The 25,388-nt window shown below is 37.0% G+C and overlaps 1 protein-coding gene across 1 annotated transcript in view; it reads left to right on the top strand.

Annotated features, from left to right (window-relative positions):
* The window catches only part of CDC73 (cell division cycle 73), a 95,811-nt gene that overhangs the window by 5,045 nt on the left and 65,378 nt on the right, over positions 1 to 25,388 (top strand). Inside the window, exons 4-10 of the mRNA XM_065744122.1 lie at positions 741 to 803; positions 892 to 944; positions 1,883 to 1,971; positions 4,500 to 4,716; positions 14,173 to 14,271; positions 15,521 to 15,599; positions 24,796 to 24,860. Coding sequence (XP_065600194.1) covers positions 741 to 803; positions 892 to 944; positions 1,883 to 1,971; positions 4,500 to 4,716; positions 14,173 to 14,271; positions 15,521 to 15,599; positions 24,796 to 24,860 — 665 coding nt within the window. The remainder of the gene's footprint in view (positions 1 to 740; positions 804 to 891; positions 945 to 1,882; positions 1,972 to 4,499; positions 4,717 to 14,172; positions 14,272 to 15,520; positions 15,600 to 24,795; positions 24,861 to 25,388) is intronic.

Below are 25,388 nucleotides of genomic sequence, written 5' to 3'. Positions count from 1 at the left end.
CCATAACATCCATTGACTGATAGCTGTGTTAGAATACTCAGTGTCTGTATTCTCTCTGGGCTGTGGGAGACTTTCAGTAGTTTCATGTTGTTTTTAATGCAATGCGTGTGGGATAAAAACTTCAGTGTAATAAAATGTATCAAATCTTTGCTTTTTCAGTCGGGGAAATTGTCTTTGTATTTAATCGTGTAATCATGTTAAGATTTCAGTTACCCACAATCAGAGAGAATAGGTTTCTTTGTGACTAGTGGAAGATAAATATGACCTAGTTTTACAAGTTGTTCTGTTCTGTAGATGGTCTTCTGTCTGTTGCAATTAGGTAATTTCGGTAGTAGGAGCAGTAAACCTTCTTTATGTTTTAGAGGGACCCTTAGGATGTTTATCTTAGAAAAATTAGATGAATTAGTAGTTCTTAACTGCAGATTATGCAGTAACTATTTATGCAATTGTTTTCTTTTTTTCCTTGTATACCGGTTGTAGAGTTGCTGATTATTTTATTTTGGAAGGGATGACAGGAGTCATCTGGTTCAATCTCCTTTTTGAAGAAGAGCCAAATGACCCTGAATAATCTGATCAAACTGCACGTGGAGTCAGGTTCTGAACATCTCTGGTTCCACTGTTTGACCAACTTGGCTAATTAGAATTTCCATTGTTGAGGTTTATCTGCTGTCTTTCATCTTTTTATGCTGAAATACTTCAGCAAATCTTTTGTACTTAAATGAGATGTTGTTTAATTACAGCAACGTCATCAAGTATAGACAGAAGTGCTCCACTTGAAATTGGTCTTCAACGTTCCACTCAAGGTACAGTTTAACTGAACAATCACCTCAGTGCTTGTTTTACAAAAGTCTTATACAATACTGCATTTTTAATATCCTGTTTTTCTTGTAGTTAAAAGAGCAGCAGATGAAATATTAGCAGAAGCAAAGAAGCCAAGAATAGAGGTAATGAGATTAGCTGTATTCAAAACAAATCTGGGGGAAAGGAGTGTAAATGATAGTCATTTTAGCAATTCAGCTGGATTGCCTGTTCTGTGTGCATGTGTTACTTCTGTTAGTGTGTACGTGAGAGGGAAGGAGTTAGAATTTATGGGGTTCAGCCTCTGTGTTAAACTTGGAATTTCAGTTCCTGGATATATGTTGTACTGTAAAAGGATGAAGCTTGACCTTGTGTCTATAAGTACTAGATGCATTATGATCTGCTTGCTAGGAGCCATGTGTTGGGAATGTACGTGCTATATAATGAGTAATTACTGGTATTTGCTATTTGTGAGTTGCCATTATAACTTAAAAGCCAATCTTATCAATGTTTACTTGTTTATCTGCTGTTTTAGATTCTTTATAACAGATATAAAACTGTTGCCCTCATGATTTACTGTTTTCTGAAGCTTTATCTTAGGTAATTATTCAAGAATACTTGTGAAAATATACTATTAAGAGCAATGTGTTTAGGTATGACACGTGGTATTACTTAATTCTGCCTGATTTTATAAACTTATTCATTTTTCTCAGTTATTTTTTTGAACACGTACATTTAGTTGTCTCCTCTCTGAACTTTCTAATTCTGAGTTTATCTAATTATGGCTGTATGTATTTCCTGAGTGTTGAGACTTTAGATTTCTTCTTAGAGTAAGAATTATTGAAAATAATTATGTGCCTGTGTCTGACTAGAAATTAGTAAGCACTTCAGTCATTTTTAGTGGCACACAAGCACATGATTGCTCTGAGATCATGTACTGTTTGTAGAAGTAATAATGGAGTAAGTTATGCTTGCACATGAAGATGGTCCTTTCTAAGTTTTTTAAGGATTTTGAATGGTTTTAATTCTAGTTTTGTTTTACTGAAGAGAATGCACAAAAGTTAACCATCACTGTCACTACTAGGATGAAGAGTGTGTGCGCCTTGACAAAGAGCGGTTGGCAGCTCGGTTGGAAGGACATAAAGAAGGTATCGTGCAAACAGAGCAGATCAGGTAGGAACACTTGAATTTCCTATGGATAATGCTTAAATAAAGGTCTGATGACAAGTGTGCTGCTTTAGACGTGTGGTCTTTATTTTGTCCAACTGCTGTCGGTAGAAGCCTGCAACCACTCCCTTTTGATATTATAATCAGAAATACTTGAGGGGGCAGAACTTCATGCTTGGTAAAAGTACTCCTTGAGTGGAAGTTCAGATCTCATGCCATGAGATACTTTGGTTTGTATTCAGAAGTGTAAGGACAGTTGCCCCCTGTTACCTGTCCCCCTCTCTGCTTCCAGGTGAACCAGTTATACATTCTTCTGCCATGGTATTTAATTAAGGAGTCCAAATCAATGAGGAGAGCTGCAGAGAGAATCTTATGATCTTTCTGTATTTCAAATAAAAATAAGTTCATAAGTTCATAAGTTCATAAGGTTGGAAAGGACCTATAAGATCATCTAGTCCAACCATCCTCCTATCACTATCTCTACCCAACTACTAAATTAAGTCCTTAAGCACCTCATCTAAACGCTTCTTGAACAGCGCTAGGGATGGTGCCTCAACCACCTCCCTAGGCAGGCCATTCCAGTGCCTGACCACTCTTTCAGAAAAGAAATGCTTCCTGAGGTCTAATCTAAATCTTCCCTGGCGCAACTTGTGGCCATTCCTTGAAGAGGAAAAGGACGATGGGGAAGCTAAAGAGATCTCTACGCCTACACACTGGTCTAAACTGGATCCAAATAATTATTAAAAAAAATTTACTGAGAAATTAAACATTACAGGAGTGTGTCCCAAGTTAGCAGGGCCTCTGGCTCAAGGCAGAGGTGAGCTTGATTCTACCAAAGAGTCTGTATGCTACAAGAGGACAACATATTGTTAATGCCATACGTAGTAATCAGTACTCAAATGATTAAAAATTTTCCTGTTGCCTTTTTTTTTCCATTATATCTATCCAGAATTCTGTAGAGTGACAACTGTTTTTGTCTTATATCATGTATTTCCCAAGCCAGACAGAATATGGGACTGTTGCAAGACCTTCTTAATGCTAAGATTTCTGGGGCTTTGTAGGTATTAAGACTTAGGGATTCGAGGCTCTTGTAGCTCATTTTCAAATATTTGAGTTCTAAGGCTGTGATGTAAATGTAGTTGCTGAATTTTTTGTTTGTCAACTTTCAGAATGTAAAATGTGAGTCACACCTTACTTGTTGAGAGCATATAAGTGTGCTTATATTAACATTGTACTTCTTCTGTGTTGGATTTTGCAAGTTGCTAGTTTCATTTGGTAGACTAACTGCATTCTTGAGAAATTTATTTCTTAAACATAAACAAAGCTGTGAATGTTTGTCTAATATATCAGTTAGACTTGCTACAACTGATGTAGCCAAATGAGATACAATTACTCTTAAGAACAGTACCTTTGTCATCCCTGTGTCTTCTATAGGTATACTTTAAAGGTAACTGTAGGAGGGGAAAAAAGAACAAAGCAGATTTTCTTGTCATATGTGACTAAAAAAGAGAGCTTAAGAATCAAAAAGTATAACTATGTATGTTGTTTTGTGTAAGTTGATAGTGTGGATGTTAGCAGGAATGTGTCATACCTTTGATTTAGAGTATGAAGCAAAGCTGCGGTGAGGATTACCGAATATTGTTCTTAGTTACTTTGTGCTTCATATTTATGGAGCTTTAATGTTGAATGCAAAGAATTACCCTTTTAAAAGTGCAAGTGACATTCACAGGCTGTTAGTTTGGACTGTGTGCTTGTCACTGTTGCAGCAATACAGAAAAGTTCCTTTTCCCATAGCTTAGTCATATAAGGAGATAGAAAACTTAATACAATAAATACTGGTTGTGGAGCAATGTGATCTCAAAAAACCCATGCAAAACTGAACAGACATACGCTGTTGAGATTGTGCAATTCAGTGCTTTTTATTCTTCAGTTTACCTGTACAATGATAGGGCTCACTATTTGGCAACCAAATCTTACCATGTTTACAATTAAAAGCAAACAGATAAAGATATTGAATTGAGCTGAGCTTCCTCAAATACTGTTTCATGTGGACAAAGTTACTACCATCTGTTGTTTGTTTGGCCTACATGCTCTGAAAAGGTAACACCAAAGTTCCAAGTGCTCAAGTCCACATAGCAGAGCCTCAACCAAAATGTAATGTAATGTTTTGTATGCTTGAGAGCAGCCGTGGATTGACCGACTGCACACAGAAGTATAATTTGCTGTAAGAAGTATGGAGTTGAAATTCAGATGATGTTCTAAATGGAAGTGTTAGTCCTGATGCGTGTACCGATTAAGATATTTTGATTTTTTTATATATATTTTTTTATATTTTATATTTTTTATATTTTATATTTTGTTTGATTTTACCCAAAACATCACTGCAGGCCTGTATAATCTTTAAGTACATGTGAGGTGACTGCTTATGGCATGGCCATAAACTTTAAGCTGCAGGAAATTACTCTTTCACAAATTCTTTCAGAAGAATTGTTTGTGCTGTTGCTCAGAATGTTCTGCTATTTTTGCTCATTTAGGTCCTTGTCAGAAGCCATGTCAGTGGAAAAAATTGCTGCTATCAAAGCAAAAATCATGGCAAAGAAAAGATCCACTATCAAAACAGATCTGGATGATGACATAACTGCTCTTAAACAGAGAAGTTTTGTTGATGCTGAAGTGGATGTAACCAGAGATATTGTCAGCAGGGAGAGAGTATGGAGGACAAGAACTACAATCTTACAAAGCACAGGCAAGGTAATGATGTAGATAACAAACTATTTTTATGATCCAAATGACAAACTGCATTTTCTCTTTTCTGTATCTCTAGTCTCATAACTGTAGATGACTGGAATGATTATGCTTAGTGTTCTAGGTAAAGGCAAGCTAGAGGGCTGTTGGCACAGTTATGAAAAGAGTTTATTCTTTCATTCTTCATTACAGCAAGCCTAAAAGGTATCTAAAAAAGGAAAAGAAAAAGACATGAAGTAATCACTTAATTCCTTTTAAAACAAAGCTATTTGAGTCTTATAATTGAGAAGGCTGTAGGAAAGTACATGGACGTTTAAAATAGAGCGTAACTGAGGTGTGGAAAGCACTGGAGAACTAAGGAGAGAAAATGATAAAAACCAGAAAGTGATAACACGATGAGGCTTTCCTGTGTATTCACGTTCCTTCAAGCTCCTTTAATTGAGGTCTTCATCTGCACTTGGTTATGTGCCATCCAGAGCATGGTTGCAAGCACAGCTGATAGCCTAACTGTCCAAAGTGGGCAAGCTTTCTTTACTGCAGGCACTTGAGACTGAAATTCTTCAGGAAGCAGTACTCAATTTCTAAGGGATTACAAGTATCTGTTTTCTGAGATTATTGTTAAATTGTGTCCTTTGCCTTTCTGCTTTGTATCCTTGCCTCCCTGGGAAGAAGTTCTTTCTTGTCTTAGTAAATGTTTTATGTAGCAGTCATTTTGACAATGTGAACACTTGTGAGTTGTGAGGTAAACACTCCGTATGTGATACTTCCCTGCATGCTGCCTGCTGAGTGACTGTTGCTGCTTTGTCTGCGAGCTTTGTAGGAATCTCACAGTACGCCATTAAATGTAAATAAATGCAACAGATAAATTGATTAAAAAACCTGAAACATATTTATCATTAGAAATGTGATTTTTGAAGGAATCTGGGCAGCTTTTCCTCCTGTAGTAAATAAATGACGATGGCATTCTTAGCTTTATGCGCCTTCCAAAGGAGTCTTGCAAAGATGATAGCTAAAGACTTAGATGTTTTAACCTTGTATTCCTGTTATAATAATGAGGGGAGGTGACGAATTTAAGCAAAACCTAGCACAGAAAAAAGGACAGATAATTAAGAGATCAGGTTAATTTTGTGAGTCCTGCATGGGTTTCCTCTGAAGAGCCTGAAGAAAGTAATGGGGTGTAACAGTAAGTCCTTTTTTCTGTTTGTACAGAAAGAACTTCAGGAGTGTTGATAGCTTGAATGAAAATTGTCAAATGCTTATATTTTTGTTCAAGAAACAGTAAGTGAATAGGTGGGAAAACATCACTTGTTAACCAGGACAGTGGTTTTATTCTCGAATGTCTTGGGGATTTTGTTTTTAGGTTGAAAGGATTTGGGGTTTTTTGTTGTTTTTTTTGTTTGTTTGTTTTTTGTTTTTCTTCCTTTATTTATTTTTAAAGTGTCTTTGAGAAGAACTTCTGAGAAGTTAAGCATCTCACATAAGGAATGACATGCCTGAGAGAACCTGTCTACTTGCCTGTTCATTTAAAAAACTTCTTATCAGGAAAGCATGGCACCTGCCTGCAACTGTTCTTTTGGATTTTCTCTGTGGTTTGTGACTTACTAATGTGCCTGCTAATTCTTTTTCTTGTAATTTTTCAGTATCTGCTTGATACAGATTTATCTGCAGTCTCTTGAATCCTTCTAGAATACATTTAAAAATGAAGTTGACTTGAATTGTAGTTTACCATTTAGTGTTTAACTTAACATCTGAATTCCTTTAGAGCTCCTGAGGTAAAGGTCACAACTTAGGAGCACTCCCAAAAGGTCAATTTCATTGCTTCTTTTAAAAAAATTGATTCAGTCTGAGACGCATCTTGAACTGTCTTCTCCACAGAGAAAGACTTGTGTGTGAATTTTTTGTGTCCTCTGTAGTATATGTTTGTGTAGAGATGGCTTAAGATGCCAAAGGAAAACGCTAGGATGAGAGCACATCTCAAAATCCATTGTTCTTAGAAGGTTTTGGGCAGGTTTCTTCTGCTTTTGCTGTCTTAGAGGAAATAGTGATTCGTTTTGGAAGATGCTCCTCAATTTTCTGAAAAGTTGTATTGGTACTTGCCTTCTGCCCCCCATTAGATCTGCCTCTATTTATCTTTTAATAGCATCTTCATTATGTTGCTCCCCTTGCTGAAATTAAATAGTGGATTTTTTCAAGAATGTTCAATTGAAGTGTGTTAATACTCATATCATAAAGTATTCTTCAGAAGCTCCATATTAATGTAGATACCATGGGCTAAATAAAGGATGTTTTTCCTTTTGTGCCTTCTGTGACCAGTTGCTTTAACATGCAATTACTTCTGGTAGCTAAAGAATTAATATCTGCATTTCTTCTCTTCTCAGCACTTTGATATCTCATGATTCTTTTCTGTGGAAGTCTCATGAGTTTTGTTACTGTTGAATTGAGACTGGCAGTATAGCCTTTAGTGCTTTAATGATTTCACACACATTGTCATTCCTTGGCTGTTATTCCCATGACTCTAAGCTTCTTTAATGTATAACCCAAGTCCTGTATCTGTACAGCCCCTTATATTAACACTAATATTGTACTTGGCTGTTGCATTGTTCCATGGCTATTTTTGTATTGAATTTGTGAGGCTGTTATTGATTTTGAAGTTGTATGTTTCACCTCACACATCCTTTTTGTCTATGAGACTTCCAGAATTTGCATTTGTCTGCTTGCTTTTCTTTAAGTTTGGCTTAGAACTCTTTATTGTAGTTTTATTCAATAGTTTCCAACCTGATCATTATGCCATTCTGCCTTCCTCTGGGAATAGTGGTTGATTTAATCTCTGTTGAGTGAGTCATCCTGTGCTGTCTGTTTTAAACTTCTGTTGGCCTTCCCCAGGTCTATAGTGTAGTCTTCTAGATTTTCTGCATAATGTGACATTTTTATGTAACCACTTTTCAGAGCCAAATTGAATCTGTTTTAGCATGAGGTTTTACTTCCTATTATAGTAGCTTAACTTTAGAACTGAGAGGATATATTATATAGCAGCAACACAATTGCAGGTTTGAGTAAAGGTATGCAGCAGTGTTTCTTGGGATAACCATCTGAGAACTTTGGCTCCGTAGGGTTTCCTTAGCTACCACAGTTGTCGTCCTTTCTCTTTGTGCAGTTTGTTTAACTTCACAAATGTAAGAACTGGGGCAAGGGAATTGTCACCTTAATGCTGGAGGCAGCTGGGCATGCCAGGGGAGAAAAGTAGTAGAGGTAAAGGAAGAAGGAAAAAATAAAAATAAAAAAATAAAGTCAAAATTAATTTTCTGATTGAGGTGTTGGTACTATAGGTGTCTCACTGTTGTTTTTTATGGTGGTCTCTTGTATAAAGCACACGATTTAGGATACTTCCATACACAATGTTAGAAGGCCATGAATTGATAATACAGTTGTCGCTATGAAATGTGTATCTTGAGGGCAGGTTGAGATTGTCGGTTTTCATATACATTAAGTCACTTGGAGCTGAAACTGTGAATCTTAATGGAAAATGCTAGCAAAACATAACTTCTGTAACTTCATATGAAGAACTTTTGTTCGTTGAACTGAGCATCTTGTCTCATAGCTAAGGATTTGAACCTGTACATAGAATATTTGTCATCATAACCACATAGAGCATTACGTTTTGAATTATTGCCTTGCATGGGTCTCAGTTCTGTCTGTGTATCTGTTTCTGGATAAATACCTGTTTTGTAAAATAAAACACGGAACCCTTAGAAAAAAAAATATGTTTAAACTGAAATTGATTCCTTCCTTTCATGTTTTTCCTCTCTGTCTTTCCTTCCTGAATAATCCTTTGATTTTGGCAATCTGTAGAAGCAGGTCTTTTCTGATGCAAAAACCTCATTCCATCTCTGCTATAAATGCATTTGTGAATGCTATCAGTAGGAATACTAAAGTAGTCTAAGCAGGAGTTTCAGCACTTCCAGGTATAGTGGAAGGAGTTTGTCTCAGTGATTGTTGTACTTGCCTTTTCTTCTTGACTTTTTGTTTGTTTGTTTGTTTTAGTTCTGTAAGCTCCCAGAATGCTCAGAGATACTTGGTATTATACTTGGCATAAAAGCAGCACATGACTTAGCTGTGGAGATGCACTAATGTTGGCCTTGTGAATTACTAACTCTTCAAAGTAAAGTGGTGTTTTCTTGGTAGCTGTTTGCTCTGAGCCTTTCTGATTTAAAACAACAACGTTTTTTTTTTTTTTCCTAGGGATGTCCTACAGATTACTGTTAAAAGTTTATGGTACCAGGTTGTATTTTTTTTATTTTTTTATTTTTTATTTTTTTTGCAGGTACAAATATGTAAGAATCACCTTCTGTTGAGCAAGTTCTCCCTGGTACAGGAGAAATAATCAGTCCAAGCAAACTTGTATAGCAACTTAGTATAGAGTCAGGATTATTGAAACTCAATCTCTGTAGTTTAGTAAGCACTGAATCATAATATTGTGGATTTTGTCAATGTAGGATTTTCTTTGTATACATTAATCACTATATCTAGGTCAAAACTTGAAAGCCAGAGTCTCACTTTTCGCTCTGCATTGCTTCTCCTAATTTTATTCTGGAGAGCACAACTGAGCTTTCTGTATTAAATGCTAGTATTCAAATTTTTTCTTTGCCTTGGAGTTTGTTTGTGAGCATGGTGATGCAGGGTGACTGAGTGAAACAATTGGGGCATTTAGAGCTGACCTAGACAGAGGGATTAGCTCCTTGCTGCTATGTAGCGTTTACCTTGGACATAACCCATAACTGCCAGCTTGCCTCATACAGTGTGTTGTTCTGAACTACTTCTGAACATTGTTTTTTTGAGATTTTTTCATGTTTCTGTATACAAAACTTAAATAGCAGACTCGTAATGTTTACTAAATGTATCTAATCCTTATAGCACTCTGTATTTCTGATTTTGTGTTATTGTCTGGAAAATATTACCTGTACAGATAGTATTTGCATAAACTTTCATTTTATTTTTTTTAACTAAGTGATGTCTTTAATTATAGGCTTAACCCTGTTAAAAATTATTGCCATGTTTGAGTAAATGCTGCGAGACTTTCTTTGGTTACTCCTTTTCTTAGGAGTTTTTTAATGTGTTCCAAGCTTTCGTAGCAATGAAGTCAGCAAACACTGAAATTTAAAATAGTTTTACAGCAAGACTAGAGTGATAATTTTTATTTTAATAGCTATATGGCCTAAGTAAAACATTGTGCAAGCAATTTTGCACGTGTACCCTAGGTGGCAGGATTGTTCCACGTCCCTGAAATTCACAGCTGTGAGTTTGATAGTGAAATAGAACAGGCAGTTAGACCAGGTTAATATCTCTTAGTGCTTTCAAATGGAAGAGAGGTATGGTTTTAAAATGGCAGTCCACTAATATAATGGTGTGGAATAAGTTTGAATTCCCAAACTCTGCTTAATTCTGTGTTCTGTATTAGCTAACTGGCAAGGCTTATGATGCTGCGAAGTTCTAACCAGTACGTTTTGAGTACAGCACTGAAAGGAAAAATGGATCAGATCATGGCAATTGTTTTCTTACTGAACAATACTGAATCTACATTGTAAAAAGGTACCTCAAATTTGTCAAAAAATAATAATAATCATCATATTTCTATATGATGTGTGCACCTGAGAAAGACTCGAGTATCTCCAAGAGAGTGTTTGGAACAGATGTAGTTCTGATCTATCTTCAGGATATCGTAGTGTTGTTGCTTTTTCATATTTGAGTTAGTCTTTATTTGATTTCAAATTAGGTATTTTTCAGGCCTTTCTTACAAAAGGCTTGCTTTAAAAATCCATGTAAATAGAATAAAACAAAATACAGACTTAAGTGAGGAGAGAAACTTGTTAGTGTAAACATTCCACAGATATACAGGGCTAGTACTATATGTTTTCCATTCATTGTTGTAGACTGTAATAATACTTAAACATTTTGACTGAGGAAATAGACTCTGGATTTTAATGTGTGCTTTACATTTAAACGTGCAAGGAACTTTCTTATAAGTATGTAGTCACACAATTGATGTACTGTACAAACAATTTCTGTTAAGTAACACCTTCAGGTTGCCTTGGTGCATGTTATTGACTATGTTATTAAGGAGTGGAGTATCTATGGCAGTACATCTGGAGAATTTATATGTTGTGGCAGGTTGTTTTCAAGAATTTGTCAGGACTCTGTTGGCTGCTGCTTTCCTTTTCCAATCTATCCCTAGTGCACGGGTCCAGTTTGAAGGGATATGATAGAGGATGGGAGCTATTATTATAGAGCTTTATTTAAGAAAATAGTGGAATTCTGATTGTTACAGCTGCTGAGACATTCTGCCGTATTTATTTATTTTTCCCCTAATGGGATGAATTATGATTAAGTGTAAACATGGCTGCAATTAACAAAGGCAGCTTTTTCATGGGTGTAACAGCACTCTAGGCCAAAAATAAAAATAAAAATCCCACAGAACTAATGGAATTGCCCTTTTCATAAGCATTGCTTTTGAAGTTTGCTTAGACTTCTTAAAGGCCTACTGCAGAGAGGGATGGATTTATTTGTTTTCCCATCTATGCCCCACACTGGAATTTTTTGATAATAAAAATGTTGCATTCGAGATAAATTTTAACTAAATCTGGGTAGAAACTGGAGCACCTTTATTCTGGGTCTCTAAGGGGATGAACAATGAGAACTTAGTGGTCTTTTCACACTGCAGGGCTTTGAAAATCAGTCAGTACCTGCAGTGGATGTTCTGCTTAATTATTTTTACCTGGAATATTGTCTAGTTCTGGGCGCTCCGGTACAGAAAAAGACAGGGATCTCCTGGGGAGAGTCCAGTGGGAGGCCTCAAAGATGATTAAGGGTGTGGAGCATCTCTCTTATGATGAAAGACTGAGAGACCTGGGTCTGTTCAGCCTTGAAAAAAGAAGACTGAGGGGGATCTGATCCACGTCTATAAATACCTAATGTGTGGGAGGCGAAGGGATGAGGCTGGGCTCATCTCAGCGGTGGGTGGTGAAAGGGAAAAGGGAAATGGCCGCAAATGGGTGCATAGGAAGTTCCACACAAATGTGCATAAGAACTTCTAAATGGTGAGTGTGATGGAGCACTGGCACAGGCTGCACAGAGAGGTGGTGGAGTCTCATTTTCTGGAGGCATTCAAGACCTACCTGGACGCCTACCTGTGCAACCTGGGCTAGGGAGCTGCTATGGCAGGGGGGTTGGACTTGGTGGTCTCTAGAGGTCCCTTCCAACCCCTTCAATTCTATAATTGTGTGGTGGTGTTGCTTTTTTTTTTTGTCGTAACAGTGTAATCCCACATCCCCAAGTGAGGCATTAGAAAGCACAGTGATGATCTTAGTTCGAGTGCTTGCTGAAGTGCTATTTTTTTCTCTGTCTAAATAGACATTACTGGTGTCCTTGAGGGACCTGCATTTTGATGCTGTCAGAGAAAACATCAGCAAGAACACTTTGTAATTCTGTGCGTATTAACAACTTCTCAACAGACTGGAGAATGTAGTGTTGTTTTTCACCATGATGTTTCGTCCAGTTATTTAAAATCTGAGATGTTAAAATGTCTTTTCCAAAGTATAAATTTTTCAATCAAGCTTACTTCTAATGCTTTGTGAACTATGGTTTTTAAGAATGAAATAGGAATGTGGAAACTGGCTGTAGCTTCCCTGTGACTGAAAGATTTGTCTTTTCCGTGGACAATCACTCTTCTAAATTCCTGTTTTTGTTATTTAATTAGTTTCTCCCCCTGTGTTTGGAAGACCAAGGAACTTGTCTTTCCAAGAGATAGTATGTGGTAAAGTGCAGTAATGAGGAGATTGTCACATGCAGTCCAGACTTCTGGAGAACTCTGAATTACAAGTAAAAATATGCAGATAGATTAGTTTTCCTAAGAATGGAGCTGATTTTGAGTTTCTGCATATAATTGATATGCATGTGGCTCAAGCTCTTTGAAGGGTGTTTCCAAGGTTTTTCTGATAGAAGAGAACTTGAATTAGACTTTTGTGTGAGTTCTCTCAGTCTTTGTGAGCAGATCTTGTGCAAGAAATGGCTTTACCTTTGTAAGTGGTTTCTGGTTATCTCCAGGTACAGCCCTTCTGCCTTTTAGAAAGTGGACAATGTGTTGGTCAAATGAGCAAGCTTAGAGAAGCATTACATTGGAAATCTCTAAATTATTTCCATAAAATTCACCCCAGAGGTCTTAGCTGTGTAATTTTTGCATTTGATTTGTAATGCTTATGGTCTTAATTAACATCATTTCGGGGTTAGCATACAGTGCTGTGGAAGAATCTAAACATGTGAATACTTTGTCCTGTTCTGAATTATTAAAAAGCTATTTTCATTAATAACAATTTTCTCACACTAGCATTACTGACAATTGTCAGTAATGAAGGGCATTCTGTACATATGCATCTCTACCACTCAGTAGATGTTAAAAGTTAATAAGATAAACATGCATTTCAAAAGTTAAATTAGTACCTACAGTTTTGTTTAGGATAAAACTATGCTATTAATATGAATACATGAATGTATTTTAAAAACATTGATTCGTATAACTTGCATGGTTGTGTCCCAATGACTTGCTGTTATCTGACAAAACGCTGCTTCACATTGCTAGAGTTATTGTCATGGATTGCTCTTAATTCAGTCATTTCTCTATTTCCTTTCTCTAATTTAAAATGGAAGGATCTACTGGTTAAATAATTTGGTGTCAAGTGGATTGTGGTTGTAAATGAGTATGAAAAACAAAAGAAAAGGATGGCGTCTAACAATGGGGTTGTGTCCGTGAACCCTCAAGCAGCCAGCCGAGGTGTTTCACTCTTCTCAAAGAACCTTGGTGGAAGGTGCAGGAGGTGGCTGCCAACTTGCAGCTCCATGCAGGTTTAGGAAAGTCCTTCTAAGTGCTCACAGATGTTCTTCAATGAAAGCAGCTGAGCATGCTTGGCTATAGGAAAGCTTCTTGTAGCACAGATTCAGCAGACAGTGCCTGGCAGGAGCCTGCAGTGAGCAGGCAGGCACTTTTTAGCATATACATAACTGAGATTGGTCTTGGAAATCCTGGGTGAACATTTTTTTTTATGGTTTTTATTTATTTATTTTTGTTTGTTCCATCTTGCTACAGCTAAGCACGGTAGGCAAGAGCAGATAAGGAAATTAGTATACTAGCTGTTTGCAAAGAGCTTGGTTTAGTTGCTAATGATGCCAGTTAGATTCAGTGAGTTCTTTTGAGCAAGTCTTAAGGGACGGTGGTAGCAAGTCTGCCCAGGAACAGCTTATGTTTGAGTTCTGTTACAGCAGAAGTAATTGGAAAAACTTCTGTTTATAAAACCTGTGCACTCTCTGTTTTTCTCTGAAATGCTAGTTAACTAAATGGTATTTTCCACTTGTGTTGGTGTTACTTGGAACACAGATAACTAGTAAGATTCACTGATATCTGACAATGTTTTTCAGAACTTTGCCAAGAATATTTTTGCAATTCTTCAATCAGTAAAAGCCAGAGAAGAAGGCCGAGCACCTGAGCAAAGACCTGCTCCAAACACAGCACCAGCGGTAAGAGCAGCACTTTGATGGCTCTGAGGCACTGCAAATTGAGAATAGAATGTTTTGTCATTATTAAATACAGAGTTTGTTTTAGTTTCGTTCCAATGAATGAATAAACTTTCCAGCACAATTTCATAGATATTCTTTGCCTTAAGTTACATTTACTGGTATTTAAGGAGCTGAATATTTTAGTTTAATTTGTTCAGTATGTTCTTGTTACTTACTGGTGAAGTGTTAGTGCCAACTTCTGTATCTATCATACACTAGCGACGTTCTGCATCTATTTGGAAAAAAATGTATTACAGAGATGACTGCCATTTAAAACAAAATGTTTTGCTGGATTCTTGACAGATAGGGTAGCAAGTGTTTAAGAGTCTGGAACATGACTCATGAGTGGGAACAGCTTGAACCAGCCTTCTTTTTCCTGTAATAAATCAGAAGGACAATCTTACAGCTTTATTGTTTAAGCTGTCTAGGTATTAGACAAGGTTTGTTCTGTATTATGATATTTACTGTTAGTCTTTATTAAACATAATATATTCTTGAACTTTAGTGGCAGTCTGCTGTGAAAGATGTTTAACTTGGTTTATTTTTACTACTCCTGCCTCTAAGAAAGACCTAAATTTATGCAGCCAGGTGAATTTTGACATTTAAGTATTTGCTTTGTTGAATTTCAGAATTGTACATTGGACTATTCATATGCCATGCAGAATGGTTGTGACCACGTAACTAAGTCGTACACAAAAAGCATGAGTTAGTACTCATTGGTACATTTTTAGGCACTCTAAAAACAAAGAAAACCCTACTGTAACAAACAAAAAAGCAAATTTTTTTTTCACCAGGTTTGGTTTTATTCTGAGAGTGTAGCAAATTACTAGCTCAGTCAAGCTGACAAGGAACATACTGTGTGTATGGCTCAAGGCTTAACCATGAGTTTTCAGTTCTTTGTCTTTAAAACCTTGATGTATTAGAAAAAAATCCATGATTTTATGAAACTTTAGCTAAAAGTTTTAGTTAATGTAGTTTCGTACTGATTGTTAGCTTAATAAGGTTGTTATAGCTCCCTTCAGCACATACTTCTCAACTGTTTCTGTAAGTGGATGTTTAAATGTATTGGAAGCTTTCAAAGGCATTTCAAGTATTAGAAAAGTGAACTAAGTTTATACTTCTAAGGTACTCTATGTAATACTTAGTGAAGTTGAAGAACTGGCAAATTACTTCTTAGGGTGTTTTACAAACTTTCTTTAATCTGTTTTAGGATCCTACTTTAAGAAATAAGCAACCTATTCCAGCTGCCTACAACAGATATGATCAGGAAAGATTCAAAGGCAAAGAGGGTAAGTTGATTAAATTGTTTCCTTAAAAAAAAATATATATATAAGGAGTAACAACACCAAAGAGTGTAAAGTTAAGTTTTCAGGTTGTATCATTGCTTGTCAAACTTATGCAAAGACCAAAAGAAGTATTCCTGTACCTTCTAATATTTTCAACGAGACTATCTGGTATATGAATCCATAGTTACTATTTCATAGGAATTATTCCTACCATTTAGGATGAAAGCTGAAAACTTAAAAACCAGTATTTTAGTTTTAGGAGATGACATGCAGTTTATAAATTGAACCAAACAAACAACACAACCCCCTACCAAAATTGAAAATATGATGCATAAAATGAAATGGATTGCCTCTCCTCACACAAGTTGCTTCCAGAGACTATTAATAAATATTAATAAGGTATGTAACTGTAATTAAAAGAATTGCAACAGGAATGCAAAATATAGTTTCCTTCTACAGAGAAGATGGAGGTAATCCAACATATTTAAGAATTTTCAGTCATTTTTAAGTGGAGTGGAAGCTTGAATTTGAGTGGTGATTTCTTTTTGAACTCTGATTTATTTATTTATCTATTTTGTCCTGGCCTTTCTAATCTCAAGTTGTAGTACCAATTTGAGTAACTTTGTGTTTATATCTTGCTGTGTTTGGCTTCATATATGCTGTGTTGTGGTTGCATGTGTTCTTTCTTCCAGAGCCAAAGCAAATTTTTACTGCTTGTCTTGGTTGCCTTTTCCTTCTGTTTTTCAAACAAAATGATTACACCAAAGGCTTTCTTTTCTGGGCCTCAAAAACTTACATGCTGCTAAACATCACTTTAACCTGTAGCTGAACAATTCCAGCTTGCACCTTTCAGTGTATTTGGCTTTGCTGAAGTTAATACCTTCTTATTTTTGTATGGGGGAAGAGAACAGTGTTCTACACAGAGTGTGAATTCTCAGAACTGTATGTGTCTGACTGTACTGTAGCTGAACTTGTTGAATTTTTGTACTAGAATGGTACAATTATTTTCATTGTATAAACAAAAAGTGAGAGTATGTGTGACTTCTGTGTGGATATTCCATTTTTGTTTGTAGCTAGAGAAATATCAACTCTAACACTAAGGAGAATTTCACACTGTAAGAAATTTGGAAGAGTTGTGTTTCCCATGTACCTCATTGGATAACGTATAAGACATTCAGAATGAGATTGTGGTCATTCCTGAAGTTAATAGAATTTTTCACTTGTATGTGGATATATCATCTAGAGTTTTGTGTGTGAAATTTGCTATGGGAGATTTGGTCATATGTTTTATTACACCCTGTTACATATGTTGGCCTCAGCGTACTTCTAGTTCTATCTGGTGGTATTTATTTAGTACCTCCCCTTAGTGACAGCTGGACTAGTGATGGGGAGGCAGGGGAAGGAATGACATGAGTTATTTGCTAGATTTTTAAGTAATGAAAAGTAATCTGTGGTACCATATATGAAGAACTGATTGTTTTAATGAGAGACATGGGAATGAGGAAAGGGAAGAAAGAACCTCCCCTGAATATTTTTACTCTTAAGTTTTCTATCTGATAACTTTTAATCTTCAGGAGTTGGGTGTTTGACAAGTAGATTTTCTTTCACTGCGCTTCAAAATATTTATGAAGTTAAAGCTGGAGAAAGCAATTCATGGACAGATGTAACTGCTAAAATGTACTAATATATTTATTTCATTGTGGAGTCTTTTACAGCAAGAAATTCCAATAAAGGAATAGTCAGTGTCTTTGAAGATTTATGTTGCTTTAGCAAGTAACATATGCAGACGATGTCTGTTTACTTATTTGATGTGTGTGGTTCAAAAAGAAAGAGAAAAGGGGTTTTGTTTGTTGGTAAAAAGAGGTTAGATTTCGTCCAGCAGTTCACCAGCATGGGTTTTCTACAGAAATTTCTGAGCAGAAGTCAGAAGATGTTGAGATTAGGGGGTTGCCAGGAAAAGGTGTCTGCCTATGATTAATATTGGTTTCAATTTTGCTATTGTATGTTATGTGATTCTGAGCCTATAGTCCTGGGAATTCTGTTAGTATTGGATGGGATGCAGCTCTTACTCCAACTGGAAGGTTCTTTTTCTATGTGGCATCATGAATGCTTGTGGAATGGGCATATTTGACGCGAAAAATTGTCACTCTCCATCATTACAAAAGATTTCTTGACTTTCCATTTTCTTGTATTTGATTTAATCACGCATTTGGGTAATTTTGTTTTCAATCTCTTAGTTGTGAGAAGTATGTAGTTTAAGAATGGCATTGGTAATACCAAATTAGATAAATAAGCTAACACTGTAAACATATGTTGGTATGAGTGCCTAATTTATTTCAAATAAAGGGTTGATTTATGAAAGGCATTGGTATAGCTTTCATGGAAGCTGTATGGAATTACTAATTAACATCTGGATTTCTTAGGGGAAAACCTGGAGGTATTTCAGGTCTTTAACATTTAGAGAACGGAGAACAGCTTGCTTATTTAATTCAGGCATACTGTATTATAGAACTATAGAACCAAAATGAAATAAATTGCAGGTGGTTTTCAAAAGCTGTAAGCAGGCATTTTCTTATGCCATTCAGCACAGATAATGCGATTTTTCTTGAGATTTAACTGAATACGTTGGAATTGTAACACAAATGACCTTATTCCTTAAAGGATCTTAAATCTGATTGACTTAAGAAAGGTGAACTGTGTGATGTTTTTCTTTTAATATTTCTGTGTTTTGGTTTAATACAGAAGTTGTCCAGTAGCACTCTCACTCTTAGCATAAACAGTTGTAAGCTTGCAGAGCTAAGATAATAAACTTAGGAATTTTAATACTAGATCTCCTATTAAAGGGGACTGCTGAATAGCAGCCTAATTTTTCCTTCTCTTACAATGGTTCACAGTTCATTTCTGGTTGGCTTACTTAAAATCTTTACACCAGGTGGGGCGGGCTTTGTTTCTAGAATGGTTTATATTGCTTTAATGGTACTTATTGGAGGGGTTGGTAATTGTAAGGCATTATTCCTCAAGAGCAGCTGCTTATGTACTCCTGAGACATCTGTAGCTTTCTCACGCATGAGTGCCTTAGTACAGCAGCTATGACTAGAAAGAAGAGAGAAACCTTTCCTTCAAGGTTCTTAAAACTTGTTGATTTATGCCATAGAAAATGTATTAGAAAGTCTCTTACACAGGACTCAATGTACATCCTAGATACTTCTGCAATGGAAGAATATCTTATTTGGCAGCATGCCTGTCACTCTGCTCAAATGGTTTTGAGGTGAGAAGGTGAACACACTGCAATTACTTTGCTTGACTGCTGTTTCCTTCCTTTTGGTTTCGTTTCTTTCATGCTGGCAGTCAGTGATCTATCCTCTCCCCAGCAAAACAAAGCTCCTTTCTGTGCTAAACTTTCTCTGCTTTTCACTTTGTAGTTTTGTTCCTTGCCTTCACTATTTTTCACTTTTATGTTTTATTAATGTCACTTATTAATGTACAGCTTTACTATTTTATTCATAGGAGTAGGAATTCTGGACTTCTGAAACTTGAATGCCTTGTTAGACTTACTTATTATATTCATCTATAAGGTTATAGGATTCAGGTTTTTTTCTGGCAGAGATTGTGCAAGAGATTCGTGTTTGGGGGAAAAAGTAGATTGCGATTATGCTTTCCTGGCTTTGTGTGACAAGGTAGTAGTTTGGTAAGATACCTATTCAGAATTAGAAAGCAGACAGATCTGTCTTGTGATTTTCTTCTGTGTTAATGTTATGACCCTTTGAAAAATTTGGGCTTAATTGTTTCTAAGATTACTGTTCAATTGTTTTATATGATTTTTACAGAGAACTTTCTAAGTTCTAGCGAGAGTAACTTGGAAGCTTAGGATTCTGTAGTAGAAATGTTAAGTCACTGCTTGAAGCAGAGATGGAGCACCTGGTGGGAAGGCAGGGCCAACCCAGGGGAGCTCAGGTGTATGCAGTGTACCTGCAGAAGGGGTAGAACCAAGAGTGGAGGCAAGGGCATCTTGCTGGAGGTCCCTGTGTACCTGAGGCCTTCCAAGGGCAAACAGATTGTTTCCTTTATTTTTATGTCCATGGTTGCTGCATTTGGGCTTATCCTCAGTTGCTTCAGCCTAGGACTTTGCTGCTGTGCTTTTATTGCTCTGCTTTCCACTGCTTTATAGTGTTACATCTTGAAAGTTTAGCTTTACTTGTTAGTGTACAATACTAAAAAAGAGTGTTCAGAAAATTGTTATGTAGAATGTAATTTGTTATCAAGAGATTTAATTGCTGAGTGTGAAGAAGGGCAGTGAATCGTTTCTGGGCAGTCTGCAGAGCTGTTGCTGTCTGTCTTGAAAACTATACAGCTGAAAAAGAAGAGTGGTTAGTTGATCTTCACCTGCAATTCAAGCAAAGTCTTACAATTCAGGCTTTCCAATTTTTCAGAGCTATATTCTTCCAAATTGTTTCTTTCTTTTTTTTTCTTTTGCCAGACCATCTTTCTAGAAACAGGTTAATTGAAGTGTTTTTTTTTTTTAACTATTATTCTTTGGGAAAGTATCAGAGCTTGAATTAGTGTTGGCACTGGATGTCTAAAGCTGCAGCAGGTGCAAAATCAAAATGTCAAGTGACCTAGATTTACATGGAGCTGTGGGCTTTAAGTGAACGGAAGACTCTTTGAGATTTAATACTCATATGTGAGGAAATTGAACATCTGTCTGTGTGATGATGGAGAATATGATCAGTCCAATAAGCTGATGCATTACTGTGCATATTTTCATTAGGAGATGTAATTGGTATCTTTTAAGTGAGAGAAGCACTCTGGTTGATGTATGGTGATGCAAGAGAGGTAACAAGTGATGAACCGTACAGGAAAAGTATATGATTCTTTCGATGATTTTTGAGTCATTGAACTGTGAAATTGTGATCATAATAGGTGCAATAACTGGAGAGGAAAAGGTAGTCTTAATGTTAGCTGGTAATAGTTCATTTTGAAGCACTAGAACTGATTATGCAGTAGTTGTTGTTTAGTCACTAGAGATCTAGGTTTTAGACATATTTTGATTAAGGTAATTTGAACAGTGCTGATATGTTTATAAAACAGATTATATTTGGCAAACAGAAAAGGTTGTAATGCATTTGCTGCAGTACATTAATGAGTTTTCTTGCATTCTTTACTCTTTAAAATATTTGATGTGGGCTGCTTTTTACCTAAATGAAGCTTGTATGATGGTCTAACTACTTTGTAATTTTAGTAGAGGGAAAAAAAAGTTATTGAAGACTCTTAAGCAGCTTTTTTAGCAGTTGTTCTGCTTCTAATTCAAAGTTTAAAAATAGAGATCTGAAGTTTTGCCATTTTGGCACTGTTCTTAAATAATCTCTTCATAAATACCCTTTTCTTAGTAGATAGCTTATAAATTTAACTCTTTCCTATATCACATCAGTGAAGCTATGATTTTCTATCTGGAGTTGCCAGCTAATTTTTGACCAGGCATTAATATTTTGTCTGTGCTGCTGCATGACTCAGCAGTGCACGTTTGATCTGCCGAGGACGGGACAGAAAAAATGCATTTCACTTCTGTTCTATGTCAGAGGGCTTTGTCAGGGTGCAGCATTTAAGTTGCTGAATGGTGAGGGCATGTCTGTTGGTGCTCCAGGTTGCTTGGTTTTCTGCTTCACTTTACTGTGGCCTATGGGTCCTTTTATATCCCTGGAGTGCTTTTGAGCAGCTGTGTCAGGGTCAGTTTCTACCCTCAGAGAATCCTCTGGAAGAAATCCTTTGCTGCATTTTGTCCTGGCCCTTGAATGTCTTCTGCGAACAGCTGTGGAAGGCTGGCTAACGGACTCAATAATTTTTGAAGTGGGAATGAAGCCATTACTGTGGAGTTCCTGACTTGGAAGCATTTGTCTGCTTTGCATAGGCTGTATACTGGGACTGGAACTGAAGGTTCAGTGTGCAGAAGAAACCTATGACCTTCTAAAAATGGTGTGAATGTACAAGTGTCAGGGCTCCTGCTGTCAGCAGTGGTTATTTCTGCAGGTGACTTATATCACATGGAAAATTATATCAATGAGAGGATCAGGGAGAAACTTCTGAGGAATGAGTGTCTGTGCTATTGTCAGTTAAGAGGGTTGCTGTGGTTATTTGGAAGCTGCCAGTGTTTAACACTCATTCATCAGTTGTTTAAGAGTTTGAGACAGGAAATTTGACAGCTGGTAAGCTGTTTAGGAGGTGGGTCCTTCTGCTGATCCAACTCTGTCTGCAGGTAGCAGGCCCTGGTGTCCATTGGAGACCTCACAGCAGCTGCAGTATCTGTTTGCAGGAATCCATCTGGGCACCTGCATTCTCTTTTGACCATTTCATTTATTTTAGATTTACATTAATCAACAATAAGTAATTAATAAAGACACTATGCTGTTATTTACTCACAATCAGGAGTCTTTTATTTACCTGCTTAATAGCATTGGAAGGCTTATATTCGTGCTGGAAGCGTTCAGCAGGCTAGGAGCCCACTCTCTAATGCTTGAGGCACCAGCTGGCTCTTAGGACCCTAGTCACTCACTCCTCCTTCTAGGAGGAAGGGTTGGCATAAGTCTGGAGCAGGAAGTCAGTGAGACCCAGGGCCTTGTTTAGTGGCTCTTGTGGCTCACTGCATGAACTAGGGCAAATTTTATAAGGGGCTTAAGTAGATTTTTTTTTTTTTTTAATGAAACCATTAGTGGTTGAACAGAGGCTTGTTCCCTGCTAGGTGCTTCTCTCCTCTTTGATTTACTTTCTAACTGTGCTGCTGGCTCTGTGGGCTTTTATTCCCTTTGCAGTGCTGATGGAGACATGGGTTAACTTTTTTCATTAATTCAGGAGGAGCACAAGGTTTTATTAGGGACAAAGCAGATAATGATCCTGGTATAAAGAAATAATTGAAATGGAAAATAAATGTGTAGAAGTACTTACAGAACCAGGGTTTGTACTGAGAGGGAATGAACTGTGGTAGGTCTGGCATGGTGGGGGTGCTACTTGCTGGCCTTGCTAAGGGCTGTCTGCTTGAAATGGGTAGGATCTTTCTATGTTAGAGGTAGGAGGAAACTGTAGGTCAGTTGGGAAAGGGGAGGGGTTCCTCTGTCGGTAATTGTCTGCAATCCCCAAGGAACCATCGTCCTAGATTGTACATCTTTGATTTGTTCACTCCAGGTCAGTTAAAGCATCTCTTCAGTTTAGAGGAGGGAGCTCTAGCAAGCACCCTGCAAGGCTTCAGGCACCACATGAAATATTAATGTGCTCCTTGCCCAGAGATGGTGACCAGTATCATTGTCACTGAGAAAAGTGTTATCCACAGAAATGCTTGTCAGATGAGCTTCATTATCTTTATTCCTGAGCTGTGAGTAATTACACATTGAACTCAGAAGGAGAGGCAACAAGGCGGTATCGGTTTACAAGGGATGCCTTTTTTTCAGTGTCATGGCACAGCAGTGCTCGGATCTGTACTTGTATTTTGCTTCCTCAAAATGAACTCTGTAAGGTTGAAAAATGTTAAGACCTGCAGAATGGAAGGGATTAGAGAAGCTGAGATAAAGGAGGGATGGAGCTGAGGTCAGTTTGAGCAGTGAGGTAGAGAAATGGCCTGTGACATGGTAGACAGTGCCAGCAAAATAACTAGATTTCTGTGTATAGGCGTTGGTGGTAGGCCTGATAGAAAACCCAAAACAGCATTTAGAAAGCAGATACCCATCTCTTTGGTGAGAGAAGCATGATCAATTCTAATCTCTTGGGTATCTTTTTCTAGGCAATGGAGAGTCATAAAATCTGGAGAACTTTTCTGCTTCATTTCCTGTGACTGTATGATAATCTTCCTCATCTAAAGGAAGAAAGGATGAACAAGCATAGATGCATTCTAGGGCATCTGCTTTGTCAGGGTTGTCTGGGTTTCAGTTTAACTTAATTTACTCATGGTAAGCACAAGGAGTTTTAACATCATTGAAAGTCTGATATTTTTCTTGGACTTCTTGTAGGGTCGAGTACAAGTATTAATCTCAATTCTGCATTATTTTTGGTTTGTAAGTTTTTATGCTGATGCATTTTGTGAAAATGGTGCAATAAGTGGTAGTCATATTCTGGCTTCTAGTAAGGGTTTCTGCACAGTATTGAGTACCCTTATAGGTTCATAGGTTCATAAGGTTGGAAAGGACCTACAAGATCATCTAGTCCAACCATCCTCCTATCACTATCCCTACCCAACTACTAAATCAAATCCCTTAGCACCTCATCTTATTAGTTAAAATAGAGCAAAAGTTGCTTGTGAGTATACGTATGCTCACAGTCACTGTGTTGGTGTGTTATCATGTCCATCTCTGGTGACTAGATGTTGTTGTGCCATTTTAAGAATGAACTAATCAAGGTGTAGGTTGCTAGCCACTGCTAGGACAGCGTATATATGAGACTAGGGAATGTACAAATGGAAGACTTTTGCTTCAAATTCTGGTGGCCACATTCTGCTGACTTAGGTTGTAGAGTAGTGAGGATAGGGCAGAAAAGGATTTTACAAACTTAAAAAGGCTAGCAGCAGGTTTAGTCATTGATTGCTTGTGGGCTTTTGGCACTTAGCCTAAATTCAGCCTTAATGAAACTGTTCCAAATTGAAGAAAGCAAACAAACCCAAAACAACTTTTTATCACTTTGGGTTTGGTAATGTGAGTTTATGTGAATTCTGTTGTGTGGATATCATAATGACGTTGTTCCTTTAGTGCACTGCAGAGGTGAATTTATCATAGGAAGCAGCTGTGGTTTTATGTTTGGTAAACGAGTTTCTAATGGAGTATATTTTCGCATTCATACAACTAAAGTTGAATATGTTACAATATAGTGCATTCTGAGAGTGAGTTGCTTCTCCATTTTGTAGTGAAGGGAATTTCTGGTGCTGCGTGCATGTTATACTACATTCTTGCAAAGATTTCAATTCACATCCTTTCTCTGGAATGGTTCTGTGTGACAGAAGCACTCACTCTGGTTACGGAAGGCAGAAATGCGAAGTGGACCACTGCCTAAGGAAAATACGGATTTCCTAAATACTAACTGGGTTTTGTAGCATAAACAGAATGTTTAAATGCAACAGCAGTATGGGTTACTTATAAAAATAATTTCAAAGATATTTCCAATGTTTTCCACTTAAATTATGTTGCTATGCTCGTCATGACTTACAGGAAACTCTCTTACTTTGCAGAAACGGAGGGCTTTAAAATTGATACCATGGGCACCTATCATGGAATGACTCTGAAATCTGTAACGGTAAGCTAAAGGATTTTCTTAAATATGTTTTACAGAAGTCACGTGTTTCTTGTCAGCCTTACCTAGGCTCCAGAAGGTCATTTCATTTGATTAATAGAAGGAATGGTCGCTTTTCTGCGTGAAAAGGTGTTATCTGTTCGTTCATTTTAAAGATTTTGGTTAAAGGGGTTTGTCTTCACTAGAAGTTTTTCAGTTGGAAGGCTTTCCTGGCAAGATTATCTTGTGGAGGTGGAGCCTTTTTGTTCTTGACTGGGATTTTTGTCCAGCCTTATGTATACCTGTTATCGGCATCTTTCCTTTGTGATGAAACTATACTTAGAAAATTTTACTAATAAAGCTAGATTTTGGAGTACTGCTGATTCCTATTCCATGCTTAATAAAAATAAATTTAAATGTCAGAGTTACTGTTGAAAATTATTAGCCTAGTGAAATTGACTTTTCTATGACTTTATCATGCTTTTGGTGGGGATTGTTATGCATAAAGATGAGAGGCCCTTGAGCAGACTTCTTAATTTTTTTGGCCAGTGT

This window comes from Cyrtonyx montezumae, unplaced genomic scaffold, assembly GCF_038088225.1.
Source record: "Cyrtonyx montezumae isolate F1298 unplaced genomic scaffold, pur_monq_1.0 scaffold_1, whole genome shotgun sequence".
NCBI lineage: Eukaryota > Metazoa > Chordata > Aves > Galliformes > Odontophoridae > Cyrtonyx > Cyrtonyx montezumae.
This window is presented reverse-complemented; position numbering and strand designations above follow the sequence as displayed.